Source organism: Trachinotus anak, unplaced genomic scaffold (assembly GCF_046630095.1).
Source record: "Trachinotus anak isolate AG129_WGS33_773 ecotype Australia unplaced genomic scaffold, CSIRO_AGI_Tana_v1 ptg000012l, whole genome shotgun sequence".
NCBI lineage: Eukaryota > Metazoa > Chordata > Actinopteri > Carangiformes > Carangidae > Trachinotus > Trachinotus anak.
Genome location: NW_027273863.1, coordinates 22133070 through 22145964, shown reverse-complemented (window position 1 = coordinate 22145964; position 12895 = coordinate 22133070). Strand labels below are relative to the sequence as shown.

The 12895-nt window shown below is 39.2% G+C and overlaps 1 protein-coding gene across 5 annotated transcripts in view; it reads left to right on the top strand.

Moving 5' to 3' along the window:
- LOC139629823 (neuropilin-1a-like) overlaps positions 1–12895 on the top strand; it is a 177891-nt gene that overhangs the window by 22727 nt on the left and 142269 nt on the right. For all 5 annotated transcript variants that reach the window (XM_071492705.1, XM_071492704.1, XM_071492710.1 and 2 more), the window contains one exon: positions 4739–4894. In XM_071492705.1, coding sequence (XP_071348806.1) covers positions 4790–4894 — 105 coding nt within the window. In that variant the 5' untranslated portion in view covers positions 4739–4789. The remainder of the gene's footprint in view (positions 1–4738; positions 4895–12895) is intronic.

The window sequence follows — 12895 nt, the reverse complement described above, 5'->3', positions numbered from 1 at the left end:
ACTTTTGACTTCACCAAGTGCAAAGTTAACAAGAACAGCTTCTTGATCTCCTCCTCCTCCTGCCTCCCTTTTAAGTTTATCCTTGATCCCAAATCAACTCAGCTAATCTAGCCAGTTAAAAATTTAAAAGATTGTTAGAAATAGTTTGACATTTTGGAAAATAAGTTTTTTGCTTTTGCGTTTATCATAGAGTTTCATGTCTGTCACTGAAGCTACAGCCAGCAGTCATTTAGCTAAACACTAAGACTTTCATTGGCTGGCTGCAGTCACTGGGAGGAGCCTCTGTTGACTGTGTGACTATGGAAGGACTCCATGAAATCACTGCACTTGGCAAAGAAGTACTCATGGCTCATGCACATGGAGTTAATCCCCTGTAAAACCAAGACTTGTCATTCTACACTTCTTGTATGGCTAAAACAAGTTAAATGTAACACATGGTCTGTTCAGACAGAAAACACAGCACATGTTGACCTTTTGTGCAAATCTGGACTGTTTGTGTTTGTCCGTCTACCAGCTGTACAGAGGTAAGGTGGCTAGCAACAGACTGTGTCTACGGGAGTGTGCCCAGTGTTTGTGATCAGCTTAGCCTCCGACCGAACTCAGAACTTTAGTTCTTTCCTCTGTCTCCATTGAACCTCTCTGTTTTCCTCTGATCTCTGTACATTTTAGAAGCAGTTTCATGAAGTGCACTTTTTTCACTCAAATTGAAACCTGTGCCAAATTTGCACCACCTCGGGCGAATTCACATCTAATAGTGTCTCCACATTGTCTGTCTTTAATTACACTGCCTCATTTTCTCTCTGGCCACACAGTTAGAGGTGCTGGCTGGTGGATTTGTTACCTCTGGATAGAGCCAGGCCTTTTTTTTTTTTTTTTGCCTGTTTCCAGTCTTTATAAGCAAAGTTAATGGCTGTTTGTTCATAGATACAGTGTGAGAGTGGTGTTGATTTTCTCATCTAACTCTTTGCAAGATAGTACATAAGTGTAATTATTCCTTCAAAAATCTGAAGTAAGTTCTAGTTCTTCTAATTTCAGTTAAGTGCAAGCAAATTCTATATTTGTTCATTAAGTTGCTCTAAAGTTTATTTAAGCTTCTATTGACTATTTTTCCTCATGTTTGATTGGCTTTATTTTACTTTGATGGCTTGTTGTGAGTTGTTTCAGTGTCCTCCTCCACCTGTGTTTTTGTTCCCTTATTTCTTCTGGTTTTGTTTCTCATCTCCTTACACTACGTGCAGTGTATCATGCAGACCTTACACAGTCAGGTCAATCAGTACTAAGAGTAATGTGATAGTTATCTGGCCTTTGCTGTTAGTGCAGAAAATCCATTTGGCAATAACAGGTAGGACTTGGGGAGTCGTGCCGCTGCAATTTTCCTTTTGTTAGCAGAGCCAAGACACTTTTTCAAAACTGAGTCCAGGTTGTCTCCTCTGCAGAAAATCATCTTTTCGTCTCACCTCCAGATGGAATAGAGCGACAGATATCGGGGGACTTACAACCTGTCATCTCTCTTACTTCTCAAACATGCCTGCTGAATTACAAAGAAGATATTTTGGCTGTGGACAAAACCAAAGTGTGGTGTAGAGTAGTGTTGAGTAAAGTGAGAATCAGCGGGTAGCCCTTCCTTTTTTTTTTCCTCCCCTTTTCATCCATATAAAATGAAATGATAGCAACCGCTGTAAGAGGTGGATGGATATTCTTGCCACCTGCGGCGCAGAACATGTCGAGCGTTGAAAATAACTATTTACAAAAAGCCATCTGGATTCAGCCTCAGACTCTGGCTATTCGATGAGACACTGATCCCCCTGGTGACATCATTTTATGTTGCTTCTCTCATTTCAGCCTCTTTACCGCAGAAAGCACAGTCTGGGGTCTGATGGAATCTATAATGCACTGTGTGTATGTTTCTGCGTCTGTGAATAAGTGTGTTTTTTTTTCAGTTTGTACTCTCTGAGTCTTTGACTGTTGCTTTAAAGTTCTCTTAATTTAGTCATTATTAACATGGCATTTTAATGGTCTTTTGAATTTATAAAATATAATTACAAGTCTCCCTTAGATTATGACGTTATTAGAAGTTTTTCTTCCTAATCTCCTCAATTTGCAGACCATTTTAATTTGTAAATTAAGGGATTAGGGATTAGGGACTTTAAGGAATATTTACCCCTTTAAAAAGCCCTTAAAGTTATGTTACTTTTCCGCATTAAAATGTCTAAAACCAACAAAACCTATGTTATATATATTTTTTGAGTTGTGTACTTGCATTATCCAAATTGTTTCCAGCAATTTTCAAACCTAGAGAATTCTGTGATTTTAATCATGATAACAGTCTGTCCTATCCCCTATCTGCATGTTATTTTAACTACATGTTTTAATGAGATTAAGAATTTTAGTCATCAGACATCTGGATCTTAACTTATCAGAGAAACAGGCTGAGCAGATGTTAGCGGCAGCTCAACTCCCAGCCCCTACAAGATCTCCTGTGTCTACGTACGGCATCGGATAAACACTGTTTTTTTTAAACATGAAACTGCTTTCTTCAGTGTTTTTTTTTTTTTTTTTTTTTTTTTTACTAGATTTGATCACCTGTTCCTTATGGAGAGGAGTAGACCTCTTGGTTTGGCTCCCAGTAAAAGCCTCCTGAACATTGGGCTCTTAAGTTTTTGGAGAAGCAACCCTAGCAAACGTTAGTGGCATTTAGACTCCCAGCCCCTCCACCACATCTTGTATCTGCCGAACAGTGTCAATGTCAATGTCAGTCACAGATTTTTAACACAAGACTTCTTTATTCAGTGTTTTTACCTGTTTTAATTCCTCTGTGGATAATTCGACGAGCACCAAAACCTCCTGAATAACTGACACTGAAGGAATCCTAACCAGGAGGAGCTGATGGTCATGGTGGCGAAGACAACAACTCCCATGATCCCACTCTACTTCACAACATCACCAAATGCCATCTTTTGTTGTTGTTTTTATTGAGTAGATAACTCATCATAAAAAGATCCATTTATTAGCAGGCAACCTCTTAGAAAGACCTAATATATTGCACTTTATTTAATTATTGCATGAACCTACACAGGTTTGAGATTAATCAGTTGTTTACTGAATAAGAATCTTAAAATACCTTTTATTTGCACCTGGAAATATTTCTTACTACTAATGTAAATCCAAAGCTCTACATTAAAAGCTCTTAAACTGATAATGGATTTATTTGTCAAATACTTGAAATAATGTGTTCATTGAGTACCTCTTAAAATCTGCTTCATCTGTTAATGAAGGGTTGATAAAATTTAGTTTGTTTTTAAGGGGTTTCACCTATTTAAATTAATGGACAAATGAAGGCATCTGTGGCTGCCATAGCAAACACATTGATCTAGATTAACATGTTTGGCTTGTTCTTCCACAGTGGTTATGTTACATATGTATATTAATGCAGACCTCTGTGTGTGTGTGTGTGTGTGTGTGCGCGCTCATGCATGCCCAGTAAAAGAATGACTAATAAAAAAGGATGCTGCTAAACCACTCTGAAGTAGCTCCATCTCCAGGGTAGCAGTCTGTGCTCTACAATATAAAAGCCTAGTGATTTCATCCACCTTGATTAAATTTAGTTGCAGATCACATATGCGAGCAAACGTGTGTTACCTTGGCAACTGTTGATCACACTTCATCCCTCTATTATTCACATAGCCTGACTGTCATGTGTTAAAGGCTTATTATCTACACTCTTCTGGTTTGATGTGAGAATTTCTAGAATATTCCCAAGACCATTGTTTATTCCAGACAAATGAATGCAGAGACTGTTGTTGATTAACTGTCTTGTACTCAGTGCACTCGTAAAACTGTTTTCCTGTAATACTGGCCTCACACTCGATGTGGCTTTTGTCATATATACACAGTGAGGTAATGACGTTCTCATTTTGTCATTTATTTCTACTGACGCTGAGGTATCGGGGGGGGGGGGGCAAACAGCCATTAACTTTGCTGAGGATATTATGCTTGTCAGATAGACAATCATCCACATATCACATTGCTTGCTTTTCTGCACTATTAAGAAAATTGGTAACTGTGTGGAAGTATAGTTTATGGGTGAGTGTATTCATTGTCTGGTGATGAGTCTAATTTTCTTTATATAGGGAAAAAATGAATACTTAAAAGAGCAAGATATCTAGATCACGTTGTAAGGCACATGCAACATAAATCCTGTAACTTCATGGTTGACAAATTTGGAGAAAATTTGGATTTGATTTAATAAATTATTTGCCAAAGGACTCACAAGTGTTAGCCTTTTATATTTGGCTGCTTTTACTGATGTTTCTCTGATTTTGATCCATTGCACAGATGATGAGAAATGTGTGTTTATAATTGGGCTGAACAATATGCAAAAAAATTATATTGCTATTATTTTGTGATTGTTTTTGCATTTGATGATGATAATGTGATTTTTGTTGGGGCTTGTACCAAACAAGCGTGTTTCCTTACGTCTGGGGATTATGATTTGTAGGCCGGGGCACCTTTGTAGCACCACAACACATATGGTGCTAGCAATGCACAACAATGTTGTGACACTTTTTATCTTGATTGTCGCTCCTGCGATTTTGATATTGCACTTGGCCATATTGCAATTTCAATTATATTCTGATTAATTGTGCAGCCCTAATGTATAGTTTTTGATGCATCTTTTGAATAATTTATACAAGAAACCGCTGTAAGATCACACCACACAATTCTTGTGTCTTTTCAGATGATCACTGTCAGATGAAATGGTAATGTTTCCTGCAAGACTTGGTGAGTGATGTGCGAATATGATGGAGCAGCAGCAGCCAGAGACAGACTGCTGGGATCAGGAATTTCAACAAGCATGGTGACACGGAGCATGTCTAAGAGGTTTTCAAACAAGGTGAGAGAAAACAGAATCTAACATGCTAGTATGTTGGTCAGGGCCTTGAGAGGCATCCTATACACAGTGTCTTCTATTGTGCATAGGATAAAAAAACAATTGTCATGCCTGATTTCATGTCTGAAATCCTTGATGTTTCTGATGCCCCATGACTGTCAGATCAGCCCATTTTCAGGCTGATATTGTATAGTTTGATCCCAGCTTTAAAGACTCCTGGGGATTGTTGGATCCCAGTTTGGGCCCTGCTGCGATCACTCCGTGTTTCTGCTTTATGAGATGAGAGGAGCTCAGGATCAAAAGTCTGTTAATTGATGCTCTTCTTCTTGATCTCAGCATATGGCGAGCTGATGCCCTGCTTAATGTCGATTCCCAGGCGAGAGATGCCTGGGAATACACACACACACACAAACACACGCTCGCGTGGAATAATGACCATGTCCAATAATAGATTGCAAAGAGGAGACTCTCCAGAGATAAATCAAGAGAGACTTTCTTAAATAGACACAAGAAACATGCACGCACACTTGTTTGATTCCCCAAGCTTTGTTCGCGCACACCGACACATTGCGTGCACACAACATATACACACAAACCCTCACACACGTCAGATATCATCAAGGTATCTCATCTAGGAGAAGTGTGCTGTGCTTTGTTCTGCCTGGTATTTGTTCCCAGAGAGAGCAGAGGTAAATTCGCGACTAAAGCACTGTGTGCTTACGCATTAGCATAAAAGACGGAAGCAACACAAGGGATGAAACAGACAGAAGACGGATGCTGTCTTTCTGGTGGTAAATGAGGTATCTGATGGTTCAGGAAGGGAAGTGGCTCTGCCGAATCAAAGCATGTGTGTGCATTTTAAGCAACAAGTGTACATGTGTGCAACAGTGGAAGATGTTTACCATGAAGTACAACAGGGGATCTCAGTCTGTCTGTTTGTGAAGTTCAGTGTGCTGTGTGATTGCTGCTCCTGTGTTTTTTTTCTTTTTTTTTCCTTTTTCTTTTTTGATCAGAAACATTTAAAGCTGCTCAAGTTTCATTTCTCTGCGGCGTTGCTGGATCTTCTGACAGAACACATGGGAGCGGAGTGAGGCTTCCTCTGCTTCTGTAAACAAGCTTTGCTATTGTTTAGTGAGAAACATGCCACCATCCAAAGTCGCAGAGCAACGCTGACTCAGAAAGACAAGCTGTTTGCTTTTTTTTTTTTTTTTTTTTAAACTCCCTACACAAAACCAATGACTTATCTCACTAGATTCCATATGGCAGCACTGTGAGCCAAAGCATTAGCCAAGTGACAGAGACTAGTCTCTCCTGAACTTCCTCGATGGAGGGTGGCTGCCTGGAGTCGTATGGCAGCTGCCTGAACCGATTACAACCAATAAAAGGGAGGGATGGGACACAGGGGGGTTACAGACAATTAACAAGTCATGATTGGTGCCGTCGGTTAATGGGCCTTGGTTGGGCCAAATTGACGTCTGGTCAGGGAGAGTGACCAAAGCAACATGTTAGCACAGACATTGTACAACTTGTGACTGCAATGATTTAAAGTAGGGCCACCGGACTGGACAACCTGCAAAGTTTATGATATGAGGTAAAATTCTTTTTGCAATTTTAAGTTAAAAAATGAGATATAAACAGATGCAGGACTGTCATCAATCAGGTCAGCAAGCAGGTCAGTGACAAAACCTTGATGTGGCTGTAGTAATTATGACGGGGGCAAAGGAGGAAGTTGGGTGACAAAGTGAGGTAGGGAGGAGGTTGGGGTGGATGGATGGATGGATCATCAAAACAGGTTTTAACGTGGGAGACTGCTGTTAATTTCCTGCGTCTTACTGATAGCTAATAGTGTTTTTAAGCATGCCCATGATTGTTCATTAACCAATATTGTAACCATGACGATGAAGGTCCCCGAACCTTACTAAACCAAACCATGTTTCCCTAACCCTAAGAAAGTAGTTATTTTTAATAGAAACCGTGATGCTTTTTCTAACCTTAGACAAGTATTATGTTCAGTGAAATCACTGTAAAGTTAAATCAACAATCAACAGTACTTTTACTTGAGTTCAATTTTCCAGTGTTTTTTCCAGCCCTGGGAAAATACTGTATTTTTAACTATGTTTATCAGGCCTAAAAGTCCATTCAATAAGCAATCTTTTTCATACAACACTTTTTAAGATATATGTAGATGTGAACTTGCCAGAATAGCCCATATTTTTGGGTACAAATGACAGCTACAAGGATACTTCTCACCACTCATGAGCACCACTATAAACACTGCAGAGCGCACACAACAGAGCCACTGACCTTTACAGTACAACACAAAGAGTGCCTGAGAATTAGACAATCACAGGAAAATGTTTGGAAGTCACACAAACAGCAGGCTTATCAGACACTCAGACCACTTAGCAGGTTTGCTGACACTCAAAGGCCAGCATGTTTCAGATCACAGACTGGCAAATAGTTTAGTGTAAAGGACATTATTTTGTGTATTTTCCTGTTTTTAAAGCTGACACTTTTCTCCTGACCTCACCTTTTGAGAGAAGCAACAGAAAATTTACCTCCCCAACACTGCATGTAGCTTTGTGTTTGGTCTCAACCAACTCCTCATATCTGGTTCTTTAGCTGCTAAACGCTTCACTTTGTTCACTAGCTAGTTGCTAACAGTGTCTGTCTGTCATTTGGTGCTAGTGTACAGTGGGTTTATAGAGCTTTTTCACTGAGAGAAGAGCAGTGAGAGAGAGCCAGAACAATAAAGTTGTTGCCTGAACAGCTAAACAGTGAGGTGAAACTCAATATAAAGCTCTGGGTGAGAATTCTCTGTAAGTTCATCTCTAAGAGTGATGCCTTTCACATGATCACATTGTAGCCCCTGCCAAGGAGGTTGTGTTTCCCCTGTGTTTGTTTTTTAACATGATTGCACAATGAGCACTAAACTGATTTGCACTGAACTTGATGGAGGGATGAGCCATGGGCCATGCACAAGTCCATTAAATTTTGGGGCAGATCCAGATCAGTTACAATGAATTTGAATATTGTTCTCTGAATTTTGGTGCATGTTGATTGACATTGGTGTTGTTGGAGGCCTGCGTTCTCTGAGTGCCCTTCTAGTTTTCATTTTATCATTTGATACATTGTTATTGTAACTAGAATTACTGGCTCCATTTGTTTTCCTCCACCAAACAGCCTTCAATAATTGTCAGAGTTGTTTATGCAGAACATTATGATGTCACAGTGAAGTTGACCTTTGACCTTTTGGATATAAAATGCCATCACTTAATTTTATCCACATAGATATTTGAGGTAAATTATGTCATCATTACTGTATGAATTTGTGAGTTATGGCCAAAAACATGTTTTGTAAGGTCACATTGACCATGAACTTTGAACTTTGACCATCAAAATCAGTTCCTTGAGTCCAAGTAAATGTTTGTGCCAAATCTAAACAAATTCCCTCAAGGCGGTCTTGAGATATCACATTCAAGAGGCCAAAATGTGTTTTGTGTGGTCATAGTCACCACGGAGACATAAAAATATTAAGTAAACACCACTTTTTACCAAAATATGTTAAAGTTGAAACTTTTGAATTTTGCACATTTTTTGATTGACATTCAGCCTGAAAAGAAACGGAGACTATGTTGCTTTGAAGTTCACCTTTGCTGTCATTTCCCCACACATACAGCACATGTCGTACATACAGGGAAGTGAATTGTTGTTCGTTATCCAGTGCAACATGGAACAGACATTAAGTAAATGTGCCAAACAGATGATAAAAGCATCCATATGTCCACCCACCTAATACTCCAAGTGTATTAAAACGAACACACTGTTTAGATCTGCGCTTGACACATGATTTTACATGCTGTTGTGTGGTGCAGTCAATAGATGATGTATTGACTCACATCCAGCAGGTTGGAATGCATGTACATTAACCTCTGTGGGTTGTTGCAGAGTTTTTTTCCCATGATGCCCTGCTGAGTGATCAATAGGACCGCAGACACATGACATTTGATGTTTTTACAGTCTCTCTCTGTGTGCGTGCATGTGTGCGTGTGCGTGTCATTACAATCTAGATCAGCACTGCTCCATTATTCTTTTTTCTATACTTGGCATAGACGTTTGCCATCAACAGCTCTGTGCGGCTCGGCATTTTATGCAAATGTGTCATAACTTAAAAGCAGAGAATAAATTGAGCAGCTGTTGTTTCAAGGTCAGGGAGCACTGAGACTTAATTTACACAGCAATAGAAAATCCCTTTTTTTAACAAGCACAGTCTGCAGTAGGAGTATGCCTGTCTTTGCTTACATGATGTAATGATTTGTTATAATGTGATTTTCATTGTCTGATTTGAAAGAACAGGCATCATCTGACAGCCAGACATAAGCTTTTACATGCAGTCTGAGGCTGGGAATGTTTGTTTTCATTAAAAATATTTGTGAGCACAAAGCGTGGTGTAACTTTTTGACATAAATCTTTGACATAAATCTTATTTTTTTCCCCCAAACCACCAATGAAATGAACCAAACTGGGTGTCATGGAGTTAATAGATGGCTTCAGGCTGCGTGGAGCCTCTTCCTCATCGTGACTAATCCTAATGACTAATCTTGTTGTAAACGATAGACCCGTCACTCCTCTCTTTACAATGTGTCTCACCCGGCCTATTTCTGTACAGTTACGTTAACACGGCTGCTTGTAAGAGATATCAGTTTATTTTTTGAACTGCTTAAAATAGAAACAAGTAGTAATCACATAGATTTGTAATGTTACAGATGTCATTTATATGTACTTGTATAGCCTGCAATATGCAGTGAGGTTCTTCAGTATTCACTCTTTGAGCTGAATACATATATGCATGATGACGACATTGCCTGGTGTTGGAAGCTGGACACTACCGATACCAAGTTTTAAAAATAATATAAAACATATTATCACTAATGGAGGTTTTGGACTCTGTGCTGTAATTAGTTTTATTCATCCTACTCATCCTACCCTTCACTTTCAACTTCTGTCCATTTTCACATTCAAAGTTGACCACTCTGATTTGCCAAATTTTGGAGGAAATGTAATGGTTGCTTGGATTATGTTAAAATGCAAAGTTGTTGAGGCATGATAGTAGCATCTCTATACCACACAGATGTCGTATGGAGGAGTTTGGGGTGCGCAAAACACAGGATTAACAAGAGACAAAAGGTTTCAACATAATGCTTTCCAAACACTTGTAATGTCTTTCTGTAAATATGTAGCTACAAGTAGCTATCTTAAGTTATCTTAGCTTAGCATGAACACTGAGAACATGATAAAATGGCTAGTCCAACTCTATGCACAGGTAAAAAAGAAAAACCTCATTTGTTTACTCTGTACAAAAACAAAAATGTAAAAAGAACAAGTTGAATTTTTACAGTAGTGATGCCAAATTAGTAGTAAACGAGAGGGTTTTAATATGGCGATAAAAGCAACACCTCCTGGGGTTCACTAAAGCACTTTCTTTTTATACTAGTAAAGTTAGGTGACCTTTTAGGCTTTTATGACAGATGTTTTCTCCCTGACCAATTCAATAGCATTGATGAACTTAATAATCTGGCCTTCTTCCCTGGACAACTGCTGCCTGAAACCCCTGGAAACCCCACATTAGTGAAGGTTTATATGACGTGCTGAATGCCTAAATAACATAAGCTTGTTCTGGTCTCATTACTGGGGCTTTCACAGCCAGTTAGCAGCTCCTCTGTCAAGATTAGATTATCAGACAAATATGAGAAAACACTTATCAGGCACTATGGAGTCCTGTTGAATTGGAAAATAGGGATTTTGCAATGTTTATCACTCAGGTGAAAAGTAGAATATTTTTTAATAGAGTTGAGGTTATTTCTGAAATTGGAAAGTTGAATTTATTGTCTGTTTGAAGGGTCTGGGGGTCCTCACTCGACCATATAACCCTTGAATATTGTATCAAAAATAAAGGTTTCAGGGTGTTTCCAATGTATGTCATGTGTGTTGAATGTGCCACAAAAAGTAGTGTAATAATAATAGTGTCTTCTCTATGTATCTCAGGCCATCAAAGTGTATTTCAGATCTATTTCAGATCAGACTTCCGATTGTGTACTTTCTTTCATATCACTGCTGGTTTTATCGTGAAAAGCAATTTCATGGCAGGTTGGTAAGACTCTATTGTGTCTGTCGATGAATGTTGTGTTTGTAGGCCGGAGCTCTCAGTAGAAATGCACTGCAGCTCCACCTGAGTATATATGAGAGGAACAGAGACGACACCCGGGCTTGACGGCCACTCATTGCCCATTTCAGTTCTTCTCGCTAGATTGCAGTTCTGCAATTTCAGCTTGTTTCTCTCCACTGAAGTGGAGTGAGACAACAAGCTGTTCGTCTTTTAGCAGGAAAGTAGTAGAATTTCATACAAAAGAGGCTTTTTAAGGGAAGTTTTGAATATGAATTCAAAATTGGTTACTGTGTAACCAACACAGTACACAAAATTCTTTCCTTTGGGATCTTGCATATGCATGGATGTAGAAGAGCTGCAAGGGGGACAGAGAGTGTTCACGCTCTCATCATGAGTGAGCAGGTTCACTCAGGGACCGTGTGAATCAGCCATCAGCACACGACTGAACCATGTTGTCTGTCCTGTGTTTTATAAGACCGACTTTGTAAATGTGACATCAGAGAGTTCAGGCTAAAACACAGTTGATTACAACTGAGTCATGTGTAGCTCCCGTTTGAAAGTCAACACAAGCACACTCGTGGCTGCAGCAGAAGTTGTTAGCTATCCAGAGCAAGCAACATTGGTACATGGGGACATTCAGCTGTTAGTATGTAGTATTATTCTGGGTACACACCAATGAATTTCAATTTTCATGTATTTTATTTTATTCTTGAATTCTAGTGGAAACCCCAAAGTTTCCACTGATGCCCAACATATTCTGGGAATGTATAGTGAAATGTATAGTGAAAGATAAAATGCCACACAAAGTAGGAGCAGCCATTTGAAAGGAAAAGAAAGGGGGGGGGGGCTTTTCCTTTGTAAGATAACAATGAAGATTCAATGAACAAGCAAATACATGTTCTGTAGAGACTGTTTCTTCTAAGGATTGGAACGGTTGACAGTGAGATTTGTGGATAATCCAGGAAGATTCCTTTTTTTTTTTTTTGGTTTGTTTTGTTTGTTTTTTCCATTTTCATTTGTATCAAAGGTGGAGGCAGAAATTGCTGAGACATATAAAACAAAACAAATAAAACCCTACATGGCGAGTTACCAACAGAGGCAAGTGAAAAGTTTTTTTTTTTGTTTTGTTTTGTTTTTGTTTTTTGCCGATGAACTCATTAAGGTAGAAAAATATTTTTTTAGGTTTATTATAATTATTCAGTCTCTCTCAGATACATGACTGAAAAACTAAAAATAAAAAATATGCCCCTGTTTGACCTCTGAAGCACTGGGGTGGTGGACCAACCATAACCAGCTGCCCCACCCTGTCGACCCCCTTTTTCCATGCACTAACTGCACGGAGGCAGGCACACTCTATTGCCTCTGGAATGGCAGTGGAATTGAATTAGCCCAGGGTGGCTTAAGCATGTGGGCTTGTGTGAACCTGTTAGCGGGGTGCGAGTGCATCATCTTTCACAATCAGCCGGCTGTGTGATGTTCCCGGGAAAATGAGGCTGCTGTGGCTGTGCAGATGGAGTGGCGCCTCGCTGGTGAAAATGTATTCAGTGGCCTTTTTTTTTTGTGTGTGTGTTATTGTGGTGAGGGACCCTGTTAGCATGTGGACCTGAGGGTACTGAAGGACAGAGAGAAACTGAAATTTAATTTCAGTCATAAATATAATTATACATTATACATTTTGGGATATCAGAGTATGTTTTATTTTGGTATATTGATAAAAATCTTTACTTCCTACAGGTGTATGTTAGCTGTGAATGCAGTGGTAGGTACAGGTTTAATATTCTGTCACTAACAGTGACAAATATTAGCATGAAATGTTTCATCCACTCCCCAGCTGCCTT